Raw genomic sequence first — 26,433 nt, 5'->3', positions numbered from 1 at the left:
CTTGCACAAACAGCTTTCAAAACTTCCAGGAGATTTTAATTAAATAGTTACACGTTACTCTCTTCTTCTGTGTAACTCCACTGCCGCCTTGTGGCAACTGCAAATCTCTGCAACAGAATACATCCAAACTCCGTGTATTTTGAGGAGATAAAAGTTAGCTTGAAACGCACGTGAATGTACGTTAAAACGCTTTTTATGCGTCCTTGAGTATAAATGAGTACAGATGCTTTCGGATTTTTTTTTTTTCCTCAAATCTCCCTTCTTTTAAATAAGAAAAATAAATTCTGTCGCTCGGTGATATTTTTTTGGGGGCGTGATTTTCCTGGATGGTGAGCCTGATGGTACTCAAGTCTGCTGCTCTACACCTTTGTATGGGGTTTTGTCACTTCAGCCTACATTACTGTAGCACACAAAAGACAATATTCAGTGAGAGTTGTGGGAAAAAGCCTTTTTGTTTCAAAAAAGCAGACTGAAATGTTTGAGCAGCTTTATACTAATAATGGAATGTGTACTAGTAAAATAGTACATTTAAAGTGATCGTGTATTTTGACTTAAATTACACAAATAAGTGCAGGAAAGGATGTGATCGTTTGGCATTAGTCGAATATGGAGTACTCTGTCCAGTTCTGGGCTCCTCAGCTCAAGAGGGACAGGGAAGTGCTGGAGAGAGTCCAGCGCAGGGCCACCAAGATGATCAAGGGTATGGAACATCTTTCATATGAGGAAAGGCTGCGGGAACTGGGGCTGTTTAGTCTGGAGAAGAGGAGATTGAGGAGTGATTCTTATTAACATTTATAAATATCTAAAGGGTGAGTGTCAGGAGATTAAGACATCCCTTCTTTCTATAGTAGATAGTAACAGGACAAGGGGTAATGGAATGAAGCTGGAACACAAAAAATTCCACATAAACATAAGAAAAAACTATTTCACTGTGAGGGAGCCCTGGCACAGGCTGCCCAGAGGGGTTGTGGAGTCTCCTTCCTTGGAGGTCTTCAAGACCCGCCTGGACATGTTCCTATGCGACCTGATCTAGGTGACCCTGCTTCTGCAGGGGGATTGGACTAGATGATCTCTAAAGGTCCCTTTCAACCCCTACCATTCTATGATTTTTATAACTATTTATAACTATATTGAAATTTTATTCATGTTCTTGAAGTCAAGAATGCACCTAGTGCTTTGCTGAATATGAATTAATTTTATGTATTAATGAAATACATGAGACTAAAGTCTGCAATTGGTTTGTTGAAACACTCTAAAACTGGCCTAGATAATTCTGTGGCCTGTGTAATACAGTTAATTCTAGCAAAGTTAGTTTGGTGATTTAGGAGGAGATGATGATCACCTGAAGAATTCTTTTATATCCTGATTCTTACTCACATGATTAACAATTTTAGTAATTCAGTCTGGAAAAAGAGATTTTAACAAGTAGTAAATGACAAATCTGTTGTCACTTGAACACATTGGATTTTGAAAACTGAGATGGAGAAATGTTTGCATTATTCTTCTAATTCAAATTGCAGCAAGTTTTTCTGTTAACAGGTTGTGATTGCATATTCCACCTGCCACCTACCTCACCCTCCCCCCTACCTCTCTTCCATAAGCAAAATAAAAGAATAGCTGTATTTTTCAAATTGTTGTCCTGCAGGCACTCCCCAAGATCCTGAGTCAAACTGCCCCAGCATTCTGCATGGGCAGCTGCAGTTTTGTAGTGGAAAAGTCCAAGGAATCAACAGCACGAGTTGTTGTCTGGAGAGAGATAGGAGTACAAAGGAGCTACACAATGGAAAGCACGTTATGTGGATGTGACCAGGGCAAGTATAAGGTAAGAAAATATATCAATTAAACTGTTAAACTGTTCTTCTTTTTCCCTTTATGTTGATATCTTGTTCTATAACCTCACACATTTGCTTGCTTGCTTTAAACTTCTAAAACTCTTCTAAGATTGGTGTACACTAATGTTGGAGTGAAATTCCATAATTTTCAATATTATAGGTTGCATAGCAGTCTTCATCTGACACTCACCTCCCCCGATGTGTGATGCTTATTGGCTGTTTTAACACAATCATTAATTACTGCTTATACACATGCATGTAGTTAAAAAATCAAAACTGAGCTTTCAAGTATTAAAATTAAGTGGTATTACATGCAAATACTAGAATAAAAATTTCCTTTACACATGACAGTTTCAGACTTCATCATGGCAGTTCATCCTTCTTCAGCAGGTGTTTAGTAGTGTCACTTACTGAATTTTCCTGTGTAGCTGCAGATACAGCCTTATAAATCAAAACATTTTCATATCAGGTTACCAGAACTACAAATTACATATCAGCTCATCATAGTTGCTGTCTTGAAACTTGGTTTTTTTTTGTCTACTTTGGAAGTGTTAAAGAGGGATGAATATCTGAAAGCAGAAGATGACCCTGTTTGTAGTTTCTCACTGATGGGAAACTTAGTTCAAACACAATAGGAACCCCACCATCCTAACATCTGACCTTCATCTTCTGTCACTAGGTTAAATTTAGCTAGAAATTGAAGCAAGTTTTTAAAATGAGCATTCATGGAAGAAGTAAGTTTTCTCTGCTTGAAAAAAATATTTAGGAATGCCAATCAAGAACATGACCACAAACCTTAAATAAGGTGCTTGACAAAATGAGGATCAGAAGGCTGGGATAAAGAGGAGGGGGGTGGGGTGGCAGGAACAACAAAAAACAATAGTTCGAGCAAGGTGTATTTAAGATATTAATATGTGGTCTGACACATATGCTTATCTCTTATAGATACTTTGGCAGGAATTTCAGTAGATTTGTAACTACTAAATGTTAATTTTGTCAATGAACAACAGAAGCATTCACACCATTGTTAGGCTATTCCATTATTCCTCAGATGATGTCATTTTGGAGCTGTAAAAAATGACAACTCATGCAACTTTCTTATTTTGAAAATTCCGGAATATTCTTAAGCATGAACCTGCATGATTTCAGCAGTGTTATTGCAGAATGGTGAATTGAAGATGTTATGTGGACAAACTAAAGATGTTTAACCTGCAAAACTCTTCTTCAGTAAGGGAGGTAAAGAGTAGCTGAATTCTGTAGAAAAGCCATTAATTCAAAAGGGAAGAGCGTTCTTCTATGTGATATAAACTAGCTGATGAGATCTAATTACTGTTCTGTCATGTGTTTTATTTGGAATAAACCAGTTTGTGAGATCTTAGTTGACCTCTGAACATATAGGAAGATTCTTCATTATTTTTCTTTTGCTATGATAATGTTCAGAATTATTAAGAAAATCTATCTAAAAGGCCAAGGTGACCATATAGAAGAAGAAAAGTGCAAGACTTCTCCAATGAGAAAGTAAAAAAGATTTAAAAGCTCAGTTTTGGGATTTTTTGTAGAGGGAATAGGGTCAACCTCTCTGTGAGTAAACTTGTGATGTGAATTAGATTATATATTTAATAGTATGTTGTTTCAAAACACAGTGAGGAGTTAAACTGTAGAAATCACCTCCCCTCCTACTTTGCACTCCAGAGGACATAATAATTCAGAACTGAAGGACTGGACTGTATATTGTGTGAGGGTCTGAGACACTCTTCCAGTTTCATCTGTTTTGGCATCATCACTGACTTGTTCAAAACTCAAAGAGGATTAGTCAACACTTCTTTGTGGAAGAAATTCCAAGTCTTTGCCAAAGCTGGATAATATCAGAACATCAATTTTTCTTTTTTTTTAATTTTACACAGACAATGGTGATGCTAGACTGTTTCCAACCAAGAAGCTGTTGAACTGAAGTTAGCAGTTCTTACGTGAGTTTAAGGTCCCTGGTGACACGGTTATCTCTGGAAACAGACTTTTTTTAACTGCTTTTTTTATGATACATATGAAGAGAAGACCTTAGAAGATAAAGACTCAGTCAACAAACTTTGTTAGTTACCATGATTCTACAGGCTGTAGATTTTGAGTTCACAAAAATGATCTCATCTTTGTTAGCCTCTGCTGAATAAAAAAGTAGAAGATGGTGATGTTTTACTGTACAGCTGACTTCCCTCAGTATGGCTGCTTTCAATTTATTAGGTACCTGTACTTATTAGTGGAATGTTATTCTCAACTTGAGGCTGCAGTCTGCTGTGTCTTTGTTTTGCATCCTTGTTTTCAAGTAATAAAGTTCTGTGAAAGTTCATCTCCAAGATAATCTATTCATGTGAAGGTATGTTCATGAAATGCTTATTAAAGAAGACTTCAACCAGCCTTTGAAAATATTACCATCTTGAAGAAAAACAATTGTATAAAGTGTAAAGAAAAAGGAATGAAATGTGATGTGTGTTTTAAAAACAAACAAACCAACCATCTACTCCCAGGTGGCTTATGCTTAAAAGCAATGCTTTTAACATTTGAGGAACCCTAATAGGTCATAGAACAACAGTTGAAGGCTATCAGAAGATCAAGAGGAGGAGTGTAATCAAGGCTTCAGTGAAAAGGAACTTCACCTCAGGTCCTTGAATTAAGACAGCCCTTGTTCATTATTTCCTGAAACAGACTTTAAGCCTCTTGTTTACTGGAAGTTAAGAGATTTGGAAGAAGGAAGAATAAGAGTGGACTGGGAAATTTGGTATTCAGTAGCTGTGTGGTATTGCCTTCTCCATTATGATTTAAAGAAAGGACAGAAACAAATCTAGACTTTGGCATGGGCTTTTACCACACGCGTGTAAGCTCTTCAGTACAGTAAGCTCAAACTTGGTCGTCCAGGCCTTTCAGTTATCCATGTCTGGTCTGATCCATTTAGGTCTCTTTTTAGTTATATCATCTTTCTGCTGTGCTGAATGTAAGCAGCCATGGAACATGCACACGCTATTTATCTTTCTAACAATTGTCTTTGCACTTTCTTTCATACTGTACTCTTGTTTTTTTTTTACTTAGCCCCTCCTATTATACTGTCTAAAAGGAATCTCCCAACTAATGACTACTTCTTCAGCAACAGATGTAGACAGTGATTGGAAAAGTTTCTGAACCATCGAGTTGTGCATGTTAGTAATCTGTGTAACAGTGAGATTACTGTTACCCTTCCTCTTCCTCTTCTGCATACTTATTGCCTCTTGTCCTTAATGTTATTTTAATTTCTTTGGGGCAGGGACTGTGTCTTCCTGTGATTAGCATAGTGGAGCCCCAGCTATGACTGGGGTCTTCGAATGTTACTGATGTGCAAACAAATACAAAACAAAACCAAAAAATTGGCCTCTGGATAAGGTACTGCACTGGGAGTGAGGAGAACTGATTTCTGTTCCCAGCGGGGTCAGTGACATGCTGTGAGACACTGTGCAAATCGCTTCAACCCTGTCTGCCTCCATTTCTACATCAGTACAGTGAGGATAATTCTTCCTTTATTAATAAAGTGCTTTGAAACCTACAGCACAAAAGCATTATAAAAGAGGTAAGTAGTGTTACTATTAACAATAATATTCAAATATCCAATTCTTGTTCATTGCTAACAGGTTTCTCTACCATTTGGCTGGAGGATGGCACTGTTTAGAATAGTGAAGATAGCTTTAGCTTTCTTTTTACTAGAGGCCAACTTGCTTATGAAGCCTACAGAGGAAAAAGAACTCACAAGAAAAATAAAATCAAGCTTTTCATTTCAGTGTGTATGTGTACAGAACAGAAGCACCTGAAGAATGTGTGGACTGTACCATCCATTTCTGGAGCAACATAACACTTTTATTTTAAACCTTGCTTTCAAAGTACAGCATCAATGTGGCAACAGATACAAAGCTTCAGTGTGTGTGTGTCTGTGATTTGGCTTTTAGTAACAGAATTCCTACTCTGTTGTGTTTGCTTTGTTTGTTTTTCTACTTTATGACTTAGCTTACCACCAATTCCTGATTCTTCTATTTCCCTGCTTCTTATGTCAAAGCTCTTTTTTTATGACTCTTTTTACCTAAGAGGCTTAGAAGGTCTAAACTTAAATTCTTTGAAATTCTTCTGAGATACAGAGGTTGCAAAGGGGAAGATGGAGTTGGGTCATGACATTGAATTTTTTAGTGTACATACAGTCAGTACTAGCCAGTTCCATGATTGTTGAGGGTCACTCTGGAATATCATTCTCTTTTCATAAAATAGTTGACGTCAGAGGTTCTGCCCTACATACTACACTGCTGACTAAATTAAAAGTGTGGAATTCTCTGATGGGAAGCTTTATCACGTATGTGAACTTGGAGAATATTATGTGCTACCTCCTAAATAGTGATTGCAGAGGAAAATGCCTTGAAGTATCATTCAAGTTAGAAAACAGCTATGCCTTTTGGTACCTGTTTATTTTTAATCACTAAATGTATAAGTAAATATTTTCAGAATTAACACACATAGGAGGGGAAGAGATGTTTGTGTTAAGGAGTAACTTTGTTGCCTTAAACAGTCTTATGTGTTAGAACTTAGTTATGAACAGCTGAAGTAAGAATTTGCTCATTTTCTTCATTCTGATGATCTTCTGTTAAAGAATCTTATATTTTAAATTAGTTTTTGTAAGTTTTGTTGCGCATTTTAAAAATAGCTTATGAGTTTGGATATGATCTCTGTCTCTCATCCAATGCCACTGGTCCTATTGATATTGGTGTGCTGTAAATGTAGACTAGGAAGCTCCAAAGAAATGTGAATGTGTCCAAAAACATCTGTTCAGCCTTAGACAAATCATGTAATTCTCTGAGTTTTCTCTGGTAGTCTTGCTAAGTGTTTACCACTCTTATATGTTCTATCTTTAGAGCAACTGAGTGTATTCACTAAAATAGTGAAATATGTTTTAAATTGTAATTGTAGTTCTGCAGTATGTGTGCACCTATTTTATATTTTTAAATCTTATTTTAAATTAGGGATTGCAGATAGGGACAAGAGAACTGGAGGAGATGGGAGCAAAGTTCTGTGTCGGCTTGCTGCGTTTAAAGAAAATGGCTTCAGCTTTGGAATACAATCTGCCTTCTAATCTGTTGGATATTGAAAATGAACTGATTGAGTCAAGCTGTAAAGTGACAAGGTAGTACACCTTTATTAAATTTACTTTTTTTTATTTGGGGAGAGATTGCAGTTTGTCAAGGGACATAAAGATTCTATAAAAAATGTTCTACTCATCAAAAATAATGTTGATGTGTTGTGATCTGCTGGTAAAACAATCTGAATATAATGGACACCTACTGTGTTCATTTAGTTGCTTCAAACTTTTAAAGAAGATAATAAATACCAAGTTGGAGTATATGTCCAACTATTGTTGCTGCGATAAATGGGTGGTTTTAGTCTTGTGGGGAGTTATTATGTGCAGTAAAACTCGGTAGGTGTTAGGTTTCAGTTGTCTTTTTGAGAACGTTTTTTTCTTTTATTATTGGCTATAGTATTAAAACAATATTTAGATAGTCCTCAAATATTTGAATTAAAGCACAATAAGAACTATTAATTTTTTCTTTCAAATTTTTTTTTCCTTTTTTCCCCTTTGGTAGAGGTGTATAACAGCATTTAAATAAATTTAAAACATACGATTTGAGTCACAAAGAAATGTATCTACTCAGTAACTATCTTTAGTTGACAAGCCTTTAAGCTCTAGATAGACTTAAAAAAGTGTGTGTTGTGTTGCATATTTTCATTCATGTAATTCCTTGATGAAGTATGCACATGGACATGGTAATTGGGCATGCACAGCAAATAAGTAATTTCAAATGTACAAGCATCTCTTTCTGAAAATCTGTTTAGAGATTAAATAAAGCTGAATTCCAGACTTCAAGGAAGCATTAAATTAGAATAGAGTACATTTTACACATTATAGCATGTTACTGCTTGCCATACTTAAGAGCTGAAAACGTTTTTACAGTGTCTTTGTCTTTAGCTCCAACTTAGCTAAAGCAATACTGTGAAAATTTGGGGAAAGAATGAAATTTATTTTTGATTTTATGCAACTGAAACAAAGAGGCGCTTGAGACTAAGACTTTCAGCAGATGCCACTCTAATGAGCAGTTTGTCTGCAGATCATGTAAAAACTCAGAGATATGGGAAGGCGTCTGTGGTACCCTGTGGAAGAGGGAGATGGTGTTTCATTCCAGCAATTGAACACAAAAGCGTTGTCAGAATGTGGAATACTGAAGAGACTGGAGCATGGTGTTCATGCGTGTTTTTTACAGATAATAATGGAAAGTTGTACTGATTTTTGGTGGGACAGACTTAACTTTCTTCCTAGTAGCTGGTACAGGGCTGTGTTTTGAGTTTATGCTGGAGAGATTGTTGTTAATGCAGGGGTGATTGGTTGCTGCTGAGAAGTGCTCGCAAGTTGCCTGCTTCTCACCCTGCCTGACCAATGAGTGGGCTTAGGGGCACCAGGAGCTGGGAGGGAGCATGGCCAGGATAACTGACCTGAACTGGCCAAAGGGCTATCGCATACCACTGACTGTCAAGGCCAATATATTGGTGGGAAGGGGTAGATCACTTCTCAGATATTGATCAGTGAGTGGTGAGCAATTTCAGTGTGCAGCACTTTGGGGTTTGTTTCTGTTTTCCTCACTCTTTTCTTTGTTATATTCCTTTTCATTACAATTATAATAATAACAATAGTATATTATTATTGATATTATAATATTGTGTTTAATTGCAATTTCTCTATTCTTCTCCCCATCCCACTGTGGGGGTGGAGGGTATTGAGCAAGCAGCTGCACGGTGATCCATTGCTGGCTGGGATTAAACCATGGCAAAAGCAACGTATAAACTAAAATATGATAAGAACAATAGCAATAACTGTGTGTCTTAAGGAAGTGGTTAAGAGTATACAAAGAATAGCTGTGATGTGTAGATAGATAGCTGTCACTCCAGTGGTGGCTGGATCCTCCAGTATCATTTGCCCACTAGTACAGCACTGGCACACTTGTAATAGCAGGATTTTTACTGTTGGATCAAGTTTTGTGAGTAAGGTTGAGTTAGAGATTCCTGGAAGAGAAAGGATCAGAAGAAGAGTTTTGAAGTAATCCACCTCCACTCTTGTGTATGAATTGCTGAAGGAGGTGTAGGTAGGCTCACTATGGCAAATGCCAAGAAGACAGAAATGGCACTATGGCTGTTGGAATGGTGTTAGAATGATGTCTCCAGGGCAGGTGAAACACAGCATTCTAATCACAAAGAATGCCTTGGTGATGTTTACTGTACTACTATTAAATTCTACCAAATAATACCAAATTATACCAAATAATTACTGTGCCAATACCAATTGATACCAAAGCAGTAGTAGCATCAGAGTGCAGTGCTCAGCACTGTAATATTACTCTTCAGTATTTTGCTCTAAATTTTCATTTAATTTTGTATGAATTACTGTCAGACTTGAAAAATGTAGTTTGAAAGTGTAAATAAAATACCACTGTCCTCCTTATTTGCAAATATAAAACCGTATTCTGCTATCTCTTTAGTGTGTTTAAAACAAAGAAGATGTGGAGATGGGGGATAAACTTTGAATGGTCTTGAATTATTTTTCTTTTATTCCATGCATCTGTTGAAAAGTTGGCCATTAGAAACAATTCATGTAGTTATCTGCTTTGCTCTAAAAACTCTCTTCCATGTACATCTGTGTAGTATTTTAGTGAGCAGTACTGCATGCAGATTAGCACAGAAAATCACTGCTGTTGTGATGGGGGCTGAGCGGGTAGATCATTAGGTAGCTATGGAAAGCAGCTCTCTTGTCCTAAGATTTTCGGATTAGGAAAAGACAGATTCAGTGGGTTTTGTTTCATGAACATGATCAGCCTAAGGAGAGAAGAATTGCTTACATACGTTTTTATCTATGTTGGCAGGGATTCAGGTTATGTACCATCTGAAGGTAATCTGTTTAGAATTCTTCTTAAATATATGAGGAGCTCACTGTCTGATGGACATCTCAGTTGTTCTTTGAAACGAGATGTAAGTGTTGACAAAAGAGACAAAACCTTGAAAAATGAAAAATGTTAACTTCTAAGAAAGAAATCAGATAAAATTCCATCTTTATGACAGAGGAAGCCTTACTACAGCAAATAGAAGTAATATTTTTTTATTAGTTTTCCTCACAAGGCCCTTATCAAAATGAAAAGGGAAACTAGAAGATGGAGAAGGAAAGAAATGTGACAGCTGCCTTCAAGTACAAGACAGATGCAGAACCTGTACTCCCTAGGGCAAACAGGACCAGGAGTAATGGTTTCCTTTTAAGGAAAAGTCAGTCTAGACCTTAGGTAAATGCTCTATATTATGGCAAGCAAAAATGAAGTTCTGGATTAGTCATCTGAGGAAGCTGCAGAGTGTCCACAGGAGATTAAGAATTGCATACATAGGCTTCAGTCTAGGATGGCAGTGGGAACAGCTGAATTAGCTTTAATACACGGGAATAGAAAGGATCTGTGGGAGACATCTTTACCAAGTATCAAACTTTAGTACTTTTGAATAAATACTTTAAGAGTCATGTTGACTCTCTTCTTTAAAGCATTACTTTACAGAATTCTCTCCAGTATTTGCATGTAAGCAAAGAAGTGCCTATGAGGGACAGTAGAGAAAAGACCCAGACCCTTTCTGGGAAATAAACATGCTGGAGTGACTCTTCAAAGTGCCTGCACACTAAGACAGGCAACATGGGGAGTCAACAGGAGGAATTAAAGGTCTGTGTGCAGTTACAGGGCTATGATCTTGTTGGTATCATGGAGATGTGATGGAATGCCTCAGAAAACTGGAATGCTGCAGGAGGGGGGCATACAGGCTCTCTAAGTAAGGATAGGCTGGAAAGATTAAGAGGAAGAGTTGTCCTGTATTTGAAAGAGAATTGGGCTGACAGGAGTCTCAGGAAGTTTAACAAGAAATCCTTGATCAAATCCTGTACCTGGGAAGGAACAACCCTATGCACAAGTACATGAAGGAGTCTGCTCATCTGGAGAGCAGTATTGCAGAAAAGGCCATATGAGCTGTAATGGACAGCAGGTTGAACATCAGCCAGAAATGTGCCCTGCCTGCAAAGAAGGCAATGATACCCTAGAGTTTTTTAGGAGTACTGCAGTTGCAGATTGAGGAATGTGATCCTTCCCCTCTCATCAGCACTGGTGAGGCCACACTTAATATGTCCATCTCTGGGTTCACCAGTACAGGAGAGACAGGGAACCCTCACTAGACCTTCCCCAGTATGTGCATAAGGTGATGAAGGAACTGAAGCATATCCCAAATGAGGACAGACTGGGAGAACATAGACTGTTAGTCAGGAGAAGAGAAAACTCAAAGCATGTTTTAACAAGGTGTACAAATACCTAAAGGGAGATTGTAAAGAAGGTAGAACCAGACTTTTTTCAGTGGTGTCTCTCAATGGGCTAAGAGGCAATGAGCACAAACTATGGAGAAAATTTGATTTAAACGCTGCACGTCACAATTATATGTATATTTGTTGTGAGGGTGCTCAAAACACTGAAACAAGTTTGCTATGGAGGATATGGAGTCTTTATCCCTGAAGATATTCAGAAGCTATCTGAATGTGGTCTTTGGCAATTTGCTGTAGGTGGCCTTAGTTGAGCAGGAGGGCTGGACCAGGTGACTTCCAGAGGTCTTTTCCAACCTCAAACATCCTGTGGTTCCGTGAAAAGAGGAAAGTGTCTTTAAATGTGTTGTAAAAATGCACTGGGTACTGATGTTGTGGGCAGCTTCAAATTGGAGTGCTAATTTAGATTGTTAGAATACAAGGTTAAAAAATCACAATCTAGTTGCATTTCTCTCAGTCAGAACTTTCACAGCCAGGCTGCTAATGCCTTGGCATATACACCTTCTGCCATATACACTTCAATAATTTTTTAAATATAAATTCTTCCACAAATACAGACAGAATATAAGGCAGGTTCACTTGACAGCTGTTGTGGATTGCCTCTAAATTATAGTCTTTCAGCAAGGGCATGTGGACAAGGGGTAATGGACAAAAGATGGAACACAAAAAGTTCCACTTCAACGTAAGGAAAAACTTATTTCCTGTGAGGGTGAGGGAGCCCTGGCACAGGCTGCCCAGGGAGGGTGTGGAGTCTCCTTCTCTGGAGGTTTTCAAACCCGACTGGATATGTTCCTGTGTGACTTGATCAAGATGAATCTGCTTTAGCAGGGGGGTTGGACTAGATGATCTCTAGAGGTCCCTTCCAACCCCTACCATTCTATGATTCGATCATGTGTTTCTTTCTTGAGTTCCTTGTATGCATTTGTGCAGTATGTTGAAATTCAACGTTAATGCTAACATGTTATACCTATTTATCATACTGTCCAGTTTTTTGAAGTTTCACTTTTCATTTGCAGCTACTATTTTATGTCAATGAGACTATAATATTTTTCCCATTCATAGGTGTTATGCACTTGACAATTTGGTTAGAACTAAGCCTCAGTATAAATGTACCTCTTTGAAATAATAAACCTCAGTTATGGCATTTTGAAATAAAATGTGATTGTGAGCAATTAATTGTCAGGGTGGTATTGAAAAACAGTCCCAGATTTCCACATAACTTTATATTAATAGCTGCCTCAAATACAGAATCAGTATTTTATATTATCTCTCTGGAGAAAGTTAGCCTTCCAGTTCACAAGTAGTTAGTGGCTCTGCTTCAGAAAAAAATTACACGCTGGATTTTTCAGTTTGTTAATGTTACTCATGATGGAGTGGCCTTAAAGCAGGACCTGCTGAATCAAGGAATGTCGTACACAAGTGGGTCCCCATAGTGTCTGCTAGAGACCTGAAGACAGATCAAAAACACTTTATTATCCAGAAGGCATAAAAATGGTGAGGAGTCACATACCAGCCAGTCTCTTAACATATACCTTTGCGTGACCATATGCACAAAAAATCCGATTCCAAAGATATTTGAAGGGAATAAATAAAAGTGAATGACCATCATTTTTTACTTTCTTTCCAGGGTAGTGGGGAAAGAAGCAATTTGTTGTAATTTACAGCTGTGATTAAGGTTTTAACTGATCTGCGAACTCTAGACAATTAGGTGCAGTTATGTTAAAGAAGGAGAAAACTGTTGTCTCAATTAAATGTTGATGCTACATGTTACCTTAAACTAAGAATAGGATTACTGCTTTCTAATATTTCTGAAACTTTCAGGAGATCAGCACAATCATTTTTTTGAGTGAAACTAAACTTTACCAGCTCTGGCAGAGGGCTTGGACTAGATGGTCTTTCGAGGTTCCTTCCAACCCTTAAGATTCTGTGATTCTGTGATCCTTCTAAGACAAGAATGACCCATCTGTATGTGTGATAATAGGAATTTGCTATCTGGATAACTCATTTTTATTTTGATAGCTGTCCTGTGTACCATAAAAACCCATGTGTGTATATCACTTTGGCATAAGCAACAAACTATAATTTTGTTCACAGTGCCACCATTATTAGAATTCCCTTATAGTCACTTATATTTGCCCGTGATCATTCAAAAACGTGAACTGCTTATTGATGATCATACTCAAGAGGCAGGTCTCATGTTATTTGTTTTTAGGGACTAGCTTATACTCAGAATTGAAACACATGCTGTTTAACAGGTTGTAGTTAAAGGTTAGCTCTTTTATGAGGTAATGGAAATACCGTGTTCCTTTGTTCTGGGTATTATTTAAAATACATTTTAATATAGTGGTCTTTTAAAATTAATTCTTTTGAAACACACTTTGTAGTGTGTTAGGAAGTACTAGATGAGAGCAGATAGGGATTGATGACATCTTTTCTCCTCCTCAAAAGGAAAAAAAAAAGATGAAAAATATTTTTTGATTCTATGGTTCAGATTTTAAGAGATAGAAGTGTGGTTCAGCATGGATTTGCCTTGATCTTTCATAGGCTTAGGGTTTTTTTAGGGTGAGGATAGGCTCTAAGCAGTATTTTGTATGGTCACTGACTGAGTTTTCAAGCCTATGCCATATTTCATTTGTACAGTGGAAAACAAGACTGGACACTATCTCAAGATTTAACAGTTCATTCAGATTCCATAATAATTTTCTGTGTCAACCATCTTAGGGATGTGAGAGACTGCAGAACTTTTTGCAAGAGGGCTGCAACTATTTTACATAGGTACAATGAGTACCAGCTTCTTGTGATGCCTTTAACAAGGTTTAGCAAACTCTTGAGCTCTCCTTTTCCCACTTCCCAGTCTGACAATCGTGAAATGTAAAGAAGCTCGTGTCTGATATTTCTAGGTACTCTTACAGCTGAAGCACAGGGGAGCTGGGCTTCCTAGCTGTATGAGACCTCACTACTGTTTGGAGGAAGAATTAGCTTGGCAGGGTTTTCTTTCTCTCTCCTGTCCCAGTAAGGATGTGTCTACTTTCTCTGCAGCAGAAGGCCCTCTTTTTGTAATTAATAGGAAATAGATTTTCCCTATTTCTTAGAGCTTTAAAATAATATTTTTATTAAGACCTCTCGAGAGCTGTATGTCAAATCTGTAAAATATATTTTAAATTTGTCTTTGAATTCAGTGCTTCTATATGAAGTGGTAAAGTTTTAGTGCTTCTGTAGAGTTCTGGACAAGAAGTTAAAAGTAAGTGTCACCTGAGGTGTCTATTAAGTATCTATTCACTTGATTGAGCATACTGTATTGAGTAAAACTTATAAAGCTGATTACTGTTTCTTTTCAGAACCAGTCATGGGTCAGAATATAGTCACATAGTTCCTTGCTTTGTATGCCTAGACTTCCATTCCTGTTATTCTCTTATAATAAAAGTACTTCTTTCCTCATATTTCCACAATTCACAGCTTTTTACTTACCATTAGATATGAATGAGAAGATACCTAGGTTGTAGGTTAATGTAGGTTAAAAAGTCATGTATAGTAAGTATAAGAGAGAGTAGTTTTTCACAGCTGTAATGTACCTATAATGTTGGAGTAGAATAATTAATTATATTGTAATTTTTTCCTTTATATTTTGGATGATACTGGTGTTACTTTACACAAACCCACAGTTCTACAGCTTTAGAGGGTAAGCAGGTAAGCTTAAACATTTAAGGCTAAACACAGAAGCACTACTCTTTTTTTTTTTTGCAAATGAGTTTGAGAGTTTCTCAGATTCCTGTTGGCTCTACTGTTTGTCCATAAAATGACCAAGTAAATATTAATATTTTAAAATATACTTCCAGTATTTCATTGCACATAGGCTCAGTTGCCATGAGTTCATTTTGAACTGTATCTGAAACATATTTGACTTAAGAAAAATAAAGCAGTAAGTAGATTTATTTCCCTCTGGCAGTGCACTTTAACATTTTAAGTGATGAATTAAATGCTTTATTTTTCTTTAATTATTTTAAACCCATTTGCCAGTGCTTCCCCCCTAGTTCCAAATGGAAAAGATTAGACCAAATGTAATATTGATCTTGTAGTAAGAATTATAGTTGTTACACTGACAGGTTTGACAGAGTCTGTATGCAGTGAAACAAAAACACATGACTGCAGTCATAACTATTAAGACTTACTGGAATTGTCCTTTGCGCAATAATTTGACCTCTTTTTGGAAATTTTAGTTGTTTCGTTGTTCTGAAGCTCATTGGTGTGTCCAAGAACATGGTGTATTTTTGTTTGTTAATTTGATTTAATTATAACAGAGAAGGAGACTGGGGTTTTGTGGCCCAACATGGCTTGAAAGTGGTAGAAAAAGTAGACTGCCAAAAGGAGCCGTGGGAAAGGAAAAACTTGATACAAAATCCATTTCCTGCTCTTAGTCTTATGCTTGAGAAAAGACATCAGGGTGGTGGGGCAAAGAATGAAAGTTACAAGCAGTGAGATCTTGCAAAAGGTCTCTCTACATTGCCAGAAGGAAGCTGAATTTGTCCTACTTTATTTTCCTCCCCACTAATAAACTTTGCCCAGGCATTTCTGTACTTCTAATCTGCTTGACCTGAGAGTAAAAGGTTTTCCTTTCTTCCGTCCTGCAGTGTTTCAGCTTTTCTTGGCCTTTCTTACAGTGCTTTAGGAGTATAATTTAATTAAAAAGAAAGCATCTTATGCTGCAAATTTGTACTGTCTATTTCAGAAGGTTGAAAGAAAATGCTATCAGAGAGTAGACCCAGAATTTCACTGGTGGGCCTGCTGGCAGTGCCCATGCACCAAGACCCTTCTGTGATCTAAGTGAAAGTGATTGCTTTTAATTCTGTGTAGGCTGTAGCATCAGAGTACCATTTGTCTTCTCTAGACAAGAGAAGGAAAATAGTAGTCTAGGAAAAAAAAAATCGAGGAAAAAATATGATGAAAAGGTTGTATATTCTTCACAGCATTTTTCAGACTTTTCTTCCACTCCTGATAGTATCATCTAAATATTAATGTGGGCTTCAATCACTGATTGCTAATCCAACTAATTTAATCGAGTTTTGAGTTTCACAAAATGACCACATAAAGAAAGTGTGGAGATTAATTTTTAGTAAGCTGTAGGATAAAATTTTGTAACTCTTCAAGTGGGATATTTAAAAACAAAACCTAAGTGGGATTCAGGTATCCATTGCTGTGGCTTAGAGAAGAGTTGGACACATTATCTTCGTTAGCCTTGAGAGTTCTCTTGAGGAGGTATCCCTGCTACTTGGGAAAAACATGTAAGTGAAGAGCTCCTGATAGGGACAGCACATGTAGCTGTGTGACATTGTCTATTACAGCAGTGTTGCTGATCCCTGGAATAGAGACTCTAAAGGGAAATTAAAAGGAAAAATACAGAGCTGTGATTCCCATGGGATACTTCTTGACTTTCCTCTAAAATTTTGCCTTCTCCGGTAATGCAGCTTTAAAAGGAATCACTAGTTCTTCATTTTTGTCTCACCCACTTTTCCCAGCTCCCCAAGTAGCTGCAACTCTCCATAGTTTGGTGGGTGGTGTTTCTTAATTCTTTTTCTTCCAAAGTTTTAAAATATGTACACTCCACTATAGTCTAAGAAAACTGCTGTTCTCTGGGAGCTGAAATTGGTTATTGGTTATGGTCTGGCTTGTCCATTAATTTTTATGAAATTGAATCATATGGGTAATGAAAAATCCAAGTTTATCTTTTGCATGACAGATAAAATTTTAGTTTTAAAAAGTATACCATGTTAGTGAGTAGGTTTTTGTTGCAATGTGTTTGGGTTATTAATGTAAATTAGAAAGAAACATGGTAAGGTATTATCATTAAAAAAGTAATTTAAATTATGTTTTAGAAAAAAGTTGTATTGACTCCTAAATTCAATGTATTCGATGGCAGCTGTTATTTAAGTGAAGGGAGTATATATAAACTTCTTAATGAACAGAAAGAAGACAGTATTGTATTGGCTCTTTTAGTCATGTGATTAGGAGTTCACCTGTTTACCTGTAGAATCAAAGAATAATAGGATAGTAGGGGTTGGAAGGGACCTGTAAAGGTCATAGAGTCCAACCCCCTGCAGAAGCAGGTGCACCTAGGTCAGGTCACACAGGAATACATCCAGACGCATCTCAAAAACCTCCAGAGAAGGAGACCCTACACCCTCCCTGGGCAACCTGTGCCAGGGCTCCTTCAACCCTTACAGTGAAATGAATTTTCCTTAAATGCAACTTTTTGTGTTCCATCTTTTCTCTGTTACCCCTTGTCATGTCACTGGACACTACAGAAAAAAGTATTGCCCCATCCTCTTGACATCACATTTCAAACACTTGTATTAATGAGGTCCGCTTTCAGTCTCCTCCAGGCTAAACAGCCCAAGTACCTGCAGCCTTTCCTTATAAGAAAGATGCTGCAGTCCCCTGATCATTTTGGTGGCTCTGTCCTGGGCTCTCTCCAGAAATTCTCTGTTCCTCTTGAGTTGAGGAACCCAGAACTGGACACAGGACTCCAGATGAGGCCTCACCAGGGCAGAGGAGAGGTGAGGCCCTCAACCTGCTGGCCACACTCTTCTTGATGCATCCCAGGATGCCATTGGCCTTCTTGGCCACGAGGGCACATTGCTGGCTCATGGTTAGTTTATCATCAATCAAGACTCCCAGGGTTCTCTCTGCAGACCGGTTCTCCAGCAGGTAAATCCCCAGCCTGTACTTGTGCATGGGATTGTTCCTTCCCAGATGCAGGACTCTGCACTTGTCCTTGTTGAACCTCATGAGGTTCTTCTCTGCCCAACTCTCAGGCTGGTCGAGATCCCACTGAATGGCAGCACAGCCTTCTGGGGAATCAGCCAGTCCTCCCAGTTTGGTGTCATCAGCCAACTTGCTGAGGGTACACTCAGTGCCCTTATCCAGGTCATTGATGAAGGTGTTGAGCAAGACTGGCCCCAGAACCAATCCCTGTGGAGCTCCAGTGGCCACAGGCCTCCAACTTAATTCTGTTGTGTTGGTCACCACGCTCTGGGCTCTGTCATTCAGCCAGTTCTTGATCCATGTCACTGTCCACTCATCCAAGCCACGCTGCCTGATCTTTCTGATGAGAATGTAATGGGAGACAGTGTCAAAAAAGCCTTGCTGAAGTCAAGGTAGATGACATCTGCTGCTGTCTCCTCATCTAGCCAGCCAGTTAGGCCCTCATAGAAGGCTATCAGGTTGATCAAACAGGATTTCCCCTTAGGGAGTGTGCATTGACTCCCCTGATAACTATCTATTCCTTCATGTGTTTTGAGTTGACATTCAGGATGAGTTTTTCCCTCCCCTTTCCAGTGATGGAGGTGTGGCTGACTGGCCTGTAGTTTCCCAGGTTGTCCTTCTTGCCCTTTTTGACGTCTGGAGTGATTTTGGCCTTTCTCCAGTCCTCAGGTATCTTGTATGTGCAAAAAGAGATCATAGAATCATAGAATGGTACCCATTGGAAGGGACCTTCAGAGATTATCTAGTCCAACCCTCCTGCAGAAGCAGGTTCACCTAGATCAGGTCGCATAGGAACATGTCCAGGTGGTTCTTGAAGACCTCCAAGGAAGGAGACTCCACAACCCCTCTGGGCAGCCTGTGCCACTGCTCCCTCACCCTCACAGTGAAATAGTTTTTCTTATATTTAAATGGAACTTTTTGTGTTCCAGCTTCATCCCATTACCCCTTGTCCTGTTGCTAGCTACAGTAGAAAAAAGGGATGTCCCAACCTCCTGATACCCACCATTTAGATACTTGTTAATAAGATCTCCCCTCATTCTCCTCTTCTCCTGACTAAACAGCCCCAGTTCCCACAGCCTTTCCTCATGTGAAAGATGTTCCAGTCCCTTGATTGTCTTGGTGGCCCTGTGCTGGACCCTCTCCCGAAGTTCTCTGTCCCTCTTGAGCTGGGAAAACCAGAACTGGACACAGGACTCCAGATGAGGCCTCACCAGGGCAGAGTAGAGGGGGAGGAGAACCTGCCTTGACCTGCTGGCCACACTCTTCTTGATGCATCCCAGGATGCCATTGGCCTTCTTGGCCACGAGGGCACATTGCTGGCTCATGTTTAGCTTATTATCAACCGGGACTCCCAGGTCTCTCTCTGCAGATGTTGTAGTAAAATCTGTAAAAGGTCAGGTCTTCCTGTCCTATTCTCTTTTAACTGCCCTGACCTCACAGAAAATACAGATTGAGTGATCTGTTACATTAAGAACTATAGATGTATGATAAACAACCTTGTCTAACCTGAGCAAAATAATGATTTCCTTTTAAAAGGAAAAGGAGGAGGTGTAGGGCTAGAGGAAGAAGGATTATTGAGCAAGTTAATTAGAAACAGCCCAAGGGAAAAGTTAGGAAATTAAAACCCATAGAATCAGCATGATGGCAGCTAAAAATATGTTGTCACAAGATATGCCAAAGATTGGGAGCGGCAGGGAGGCAGATAAAGATTTTCATTAAGCAGTGAGAAATTTTTTCAGGTGTTTTGATTCCTACATTTCTTGTGATCCAGCCTTGGTAAAACAGTGGAGTAGTGGTTATACTTTGCAGATTTATGCTAACCTGTAGAATAAAGATTGATGAGAAGTTAAACATTTGCTACATCAGAAGAACACGTGCAATGGGAAAGCAAATGCACACGAGTGACACAGGTTTTTCTCTTGAATGTAGGAAATTCTTGGGTAGTATTTTGTGAGGAATGAAGATTCAATAAAGGGAAACTGAAAAAAAATAATATAATACTTTTTTTCAGTATTAAATCTTTGAGAAGTCATGGTGCATTGTACTGGATGGCTGTAGAGAGATAAGATCATTATGAGGTGAATTTCATAGCCAGGTTATATGTTAAAGGCTTGGCTATATTGAAAGTAAAGAATTATTTCTTTACATCTATTCTAATGGTACTTTCCTTGAAAAGATAAAGTAGTTTATAATGTTGATCTTTATTTTATTAAATGGGAAGTGTCAACAAGTGATCAGTTTCAGGTGAGAATGCTGAACATACACAGGCCTGAACAAGCAGCTAAAATGTGTTACATCAGACACATGGACTTTAAGACTGTTCACAGTACCCGAGTTTCCATATGCGATTTGCTTTTGTGTCCACTTCCATGTTTTTTTTATTGAAATAGATTTTATTGATTGCTGCTTTTTTTAACTGAATGAACTACATATTGTGAATAATGAGACATAATAGGAAGACTGTATGGAATTTTCTTTTAGTAAAATACTCATTATTGACATAGTTCATTGTAGTTTTCTGTTTCAGTGTTAAGAATTACTGCTTAATACGAGGCGCATATTCTGATTTAATGGATCCATTCCCTGTGAACTGAATTACACAGGCTATCCTGCAACTGCAGTGTGGATTCTTTGCATACATAAGCTAAGAAATCAGTATCTGTGTTACATGATTAGAAGCAGAAGTTGCATAAAAGCTGTGCACTTGCTGGAATGTAATAAATTTGGTGAAGTTCATTTCATTTTGTTCTTCAGATAAAACATTGAACCTTTTTTTTCCCCACAACTTTCGTTATTCTTAGAAGTATTGTTGATATGTAGTGCCTTCTGAGGGCAGAAAGTGTCATAGGATGAGACTCAGAAAAATTGTATTCCTTTACTGGTTGTACCACAGGCTTATCATGGAAAGCACATGTCCTTACAGTATGTTAGGTTTTTCACCAATAAAATGAAAGAGGCATCTTATCAAAGATTCTGGTTTACTTTTTACTCTTTGTCTCTCCCAAATGGAAACCATTTGGTTTTTAACACCCCATTCATTAACCAACGTAGTGAGTTGTTGCCCTAGTTACAGGTTTAATAATCTTTTAAAGTATTTAGCTTTGTGGAGCATTCTGTTTTGCATGAGTTAATGAATATGAGCTTGTTTAGTAAACCATGGTACAGATTGTTTTAAACATAAATCCAGAGACTGTGGGTGAATTGAATTTTTTATAATTTAGTTTCTTATTGTTTAGGTCTTCTGTCTTCCTATTTCTAGGCTAGGCCCAACAGTTCTCATTTAGTCTTCTCCCAGTATTTGAATTAACTATTAGCAGCACAAAATGTTACAGTTTAACATGTCATTAGCATGGCTACAGGTAGAGGTAGAGTAGTGTGATATTTATTTGTATTGAATCAAGAATGCATTGCAAACTTCAGGTGGTCCACTCAAGATCCTGAAAGACCTTTAGAAAGAAGCAGTGATTGATGCTTTTACTTATAAAGCCACAGCCAAGCTATGCTGTTGGGTTCCTTAAGGCAAAATTAATCAAAATTGATACACAAATATTTCTGCAAGTGCCCTATGATCTTTCGCAATGAAAACATTCTGACTGTTTTGTATGAGTTCTGTGTGATTTCATTATTAGGTTAAATGCATTACAAAACCTTCTTAGGACTCCATCTGAAGGTAAAATTACTTATGAAATATTTAGGAATACTTACTGCACTTAAGCAAATAGCTTTTTGTGTCCCAAGGGAGGGTAGTAAAACTGGATCTGGAAAAACCCTTTTTTCCTTTTGTTTTTTTCTCCCCTACTTCAGCCAAGGGAAGTGGAAAGGTCAGAAAGCTGTTTTTTTAATTTTTTTTTTTTAACTTTTTTTAACATGAAAGGTTTTAGTCCCCTTATTACTGGTAACCATTAGTTAGGAAGCAGACAGCATTCTTTGACAGTGGAGCGGTTCTCTTGAGTGCCTCTGAGTTGCAAGGCTTGACATCAAAGTTTCAACAGTGTGCAAGAGTGTGCGGGCCTGATGTGAGTTAAGTGATTCATATAGGAATTTAAGCTTAGTTGGAGGCATAAATATGACTTCTTATTTTGTTGTCTTTGATGCACACAGTATAGTTGCTCACAGTGCTTCTGAGCAAAATGTGTATTTTAATAAAATACAGAGGTTTCCTGACTGAATTTTTAGACTCCCATGTGTTTTTTGGTTTATTTGTATTTTGTAGCAACTGCTATCCCTTTATGTAGTTGTATCGCTCTACAACAACTTGTGAAATTGTTGTGATTGTATGAAGTTCTTACAGGCTATTAGTGCAGATGTGTATAGCTAATTTGTCATGGTGGTTTGGATAACAAGTTGTGTATGACTGGCTAGTTCGGGATCTTATATATACATGGATTTGGCTTCCAGTTGTTTCACATGCAACTAAATAATCAATACTACTTTAGGTAGACTTCCTTTTTGCTGAGGTAATTTTTGGATTATTGGATGGCAGAATAGGGATGGGACAAGGTCTGAATGTGTTGTTCCAAGTGAAGCTTTTACCGTGGTTCACACAGCTTCTTATTTGTTGTAGCCCCACTACATATGTCTTGGATGAAGATGAGCCTCGCTTCCTTGAAGAAGTCGATTACAGCGCAGAGAGTAATGATGATCAAGACATTGAATTAGCTGATAATGCAGGTGATTATGAGGCAGCTAATCCAGAAGATCAACTTTCAGATTCAGATTCAACAAGAGTACTCCTTTCTTGAACCATCTTTGCAGCCAGTAAGGGGGAATTAAGTATCCTGGATTTTCTGAGTCAAATAACTTCTCACTTTTGTCTACAAAGGGGATAAGCTTAAGGAAACGCAAGTTAACCAGGGCCTCCTGAGCTCAAGGACAATAAATATGGTTTCTGATAAGTTGACATTTGTTTTATTTCAGGGGTTCTGTGTTTTCTTTTAGCACTAAATATATAAATTTATTTACCGATTCATTTTCTAATAAATAGCACTGCATGGTATTTTGTGTCCTTAAACTCTGTCTTCAGAAAATTGGATTATAATTTGTGGTGTGAGTACAGAAATGAATTCTTTATGGTACGATTCTTTCAAGTTGCTTCCTGAAAAACACATATGTACAGGTTTTCTAAGTTAATTTGTTTAAGTGTGTGCATATGCGTGTGTGTATGCTGAGGTGAAGAGCTTATTTTTTAACGTTATTTTAAAGATACTTGATTGTGCTTGAAGTAATGTAGTGCCTGCTGTGGAACCATTCAATAACTATTAAATTAAAAATGAGAGTAATGTATGAATTGTTGCACTTGTTTCTTGCTTCTGCGGACAATATGGTTTTGCCACAGAGCTACGTGAAAACATGTAAAGTCTGTTCACAGTTCAGGAATTTTGCACAGTAACAAATTCATCCTATGCTTACAAGAACTATAAGCTCGTATAAAACTCTTTCCCATAAAGTAGACATAGTTTATTATAAAGGGGGTTTTTTTTAAGTGTACATGACCACAAGAAGTGTTTAGATATGCACACTGTATGTATTTTTGGCTACCCAGTTGCTCAATTTTTTTTCAGCGTGCGTGTAGTTAAAAAGAGTTCACGTTACTAGAGGCACATAAAATATATACCCAATTTAAATGCTTTAGGAGGGAAGATGCATTTTGGTTTAAAAAGCTTTTGCCTCGTCTCAATCCAGTGATTGAGAGTGAACAACGTTAACCATGCTCTGAGGAAATTAGACTGAAACTTTCTGAGGTCTCCTTCAGCATGAATAATTATTCAGCAATTCTGCATTCTTCATGTTTAGAGTCAAGCTGGCAGGCATGGGATTTACACTTCATCTTCTCCTGTCATCCACTAATTCTTATTGCCTCTTGCCTCTGCTTAAAATAAGATTTTATAAAGAAATGAAGTCATACCCCGTTGTTTACAGAACTGACATGTTTTGAAATGAAGAATATATTTCCAAAATTATTTTTACTTGATCTGACCCAATTGTGACAATCTGCTGCATGTGCAAGGGCTTTGAGAGGATGAAGAATAACAGGTTTTTAAATGATGAGAACTTTGTGTGTGTTTACTGTTACAAATAAAACTGTATTTTGGAGGTGAAGAGTGCCTTTGGTAGAAGAATTTGGAGGAAAAAATAAAAAGAGTAGTAACCTGGGTCTCTTTAGCCTGGAGAGGAGAAGACTGAGAGGGCACCTTATCAATGTTGAGAAATACCCAAAGGGTAGGTGTTGAGAGGATAGGATGAGACCTTTATCTGTAGCACTCAGTGAGAGGACAAAGAGTAACAGGCACAAGCTGGAACACACTTGGATGAAGAGAAACTTCTTTCCCCTGAGAATGAGGGAGCTCAGGCACAGGCTTCCCAGGAAGGGTGTGGAGTCTCTGCTGGACGTTTTCAAACCCACTTGGATGTGTTCCTGTGTGACCTGATCTAGGTGAACCTGCTTTAGTACGGGGGTTGGACTAGATGATCTCTAGAGGTCCCTTCCAACCCCTACTATTCTGTGATTCTGTGGTCCTTGCCTCTGTATCAGTGGTTCTCCGCTGGGAGATGTGATTTCAACAGGATTTGCTGTTTTAAACACAGCATTTTTTGACCATGCCTGTCTGTACCATTCTGATACTGGAAGTAGGGAAGAGTTTTTGATCCCTTGTGACATGCAGCTGTATTTTTGTTTGAAGGCTTAAATTTATATTGGTACCTGTGCAGTTTTGATATGTAAGGGCATAATGGAAACATTTACATTCTTGTCTCTTTATAAGTTTCTCACTCTAGCAAAAATTGTCATCTATTGTGTTCTGTGAACTACATACTGTAAATAAGAAAATTTGTTTAACACTCTATTGAAGAAGAGTCCTCTGTATTGGAACTGCAGAGGAATTAGTCAATCTGCCATATGGAAAGCTTAACCTTGCCACAGAATTTGACCTGTCGTTAAGTCATCCTAGTGAGAGCACTGCAGAATGGTCATATCAACAGTCTTATATTAGTTATCGGCATAAAAAGACTTTAATCTTTAACAACTTGTACAACCTTACATAAATAACTTTGATTTCTGGAGGTTAGTTAGCCCCACTGTGTATTTCTCTTCACTTGTCATGTGAATCAGTGTCAATCCTGGAACGCTATTTTCATATTACAGGCAAGGCTAGAAATGTACTTCATCCATTTAGAAACAATTGTGGCTTAGTAATGCAAAATCAGCTTTCTATCCTGAGTATGCAGGTATGTTCTGCAGGTTCTAGTCTGTGAAAAAGATGGTTTATGAATGACCTATGTAAGGGCTCGGGATAACAGGCACTTTCCTAGAACAACAGTGTTGTGCTCATACATTAGATACTAATGCATTTACACATTAGATCAGATAGATGTGTTTGATTAGGCAAAGTGTCAGTCTGGCAGTTGTGGATCTGAAATTCTGTCAGTGCAATTCTGATGCAAGGGTGAAACTTTGCCCTTTTCTTCCATGTTGCTGAAAATGCAAGGTCCATTACCTCTTACGTGTTTTGGGGCACTTCTTAACATACTTTCTGAAAGTCAGGGTCTCCATTCGTGCTCACAGTTCATGGGAGGAACTGCTGCAGTGGTAGGTGCTTCACATCGGGTGAACCATCACACTTCTTGAACCATCACAAATCAGTTTTCCAACATGGCCTGTCTCAGACAATTGACTGTTTTATGTATTGGCATTCCAATGTGTTTCTGGTTTTAAATGAGGCTCTTTACTATAAGCATGACTGATTTTGCGTAGGGAAAGAAGATGCTCTTATATCTTTATCCAGTGATAACAACAAATAAGATCATAAACAATAATTACATCGGTATTATTTACTGTCTTGCTTCTAAAGAATTGCTGGATGATGAATTAATTTATTTCTTTTCCAGGTATAATTCAAGTTACAGCACAAATTTCAATATTGTGTCTTCACTAGCGACAACCACTGGTGTAATGTAACTTACAGCTAGGTCTGCAGTTTGTGCCAAAGTCTTGCCTGGTCATTTTTGGAGGTGGATTGCCTTATCAGCCTGACTTATCAGAGAGAACTGATTTGAACCTGTAGCAGTATAAACACTTCACAAATGCAAAAATTCAAGGCTTCAGATAGTTTCTGTTGTAATGCTGTGATAGCTATAATTGTGCAGTGTTGTTATGCATGCCCCAAATGACAATACTTACAAATAAAAATACATAATAAAGAATTAATTACAATGACTTTGCTTCCCTATTATTGGTTAGAAATGTGTAAAAGATTTGTCATGTTTAGTATTTGCAGCAATAAGAACACTTATAAGAACAGGGGTATGATTAGCATTTCAAAAAGGATATTTTTGTTCTCTGTCAAGTTAAAGTCAGTCTGCTGCAGGCTTATAGTACCATTTGCATATTAATAGATTGAATTATAACTC

The 26,433-nt window shown here is 37.9% G+C and overlaps 1 protein-coding gene across 10 annotated transcripts in view; it reads left to right on the top strand.

Annotated features, from left to right (window-relative positions):
* AGTPBP1 (ATP/GTP binding carboxypeptidase 1) overlaps positions 1-26,188 on the top strand; it is a 67,999-nt gene extending 41,811 nt beyond the window's left edge. For 5 of the 10 annotated variants that reach the window (XM_062018224.1, XM_062018227.1, XM_062018225.1 and 2 more), the window contains 3 exons: positions 1,646-1,822; positions 6,854-7,014; positions 22,592-23,316. In XM_062018224.1, coding sequence (XP_061874208.1) covers positions 1,646-1,822; positions 6,854-7,014; positions 22,592-22,769 — 516 coding nt within the window. In that variant the 3' untranslated portion in view covers positions 22,770-23,316. Of the gene's footprint in view, positions 1-1,645; positions 1,823-3,736; positions 4,063-5,121; positions 5,422-6,853; positions 7,015-22,591; positions 23,317-25,911 lie in introns of those variants that run through there. The other 5 variants (XM_062018228.1, XR_009820847.1, XR_009820846.1 and 2 more) reach the window with 5 other exon arrangements.
* Positions 26,189-26,433: the final 245 nt, after the last annotated feature.

The sequence above is a fragment of the Colius striatus genome, chromosome Z (genome assembly GCF_028858725.1).
Source record: "Colius striatus isolate bColStr4 chromosome Z, bColStr4.1.hap1, whole genome shotgun sequence".
NCBI classification, from domain to species: domain Eukaryota; kingdom Metazoa; phylum Chordata; class Aves; order Coliiformes; family Coliidae; genus Colius; species Colius striatus.
Note: the sequence above shows the minus strand (reverse complement) of the source record. Positions and strands in the feature narration are given on the sequence as shown.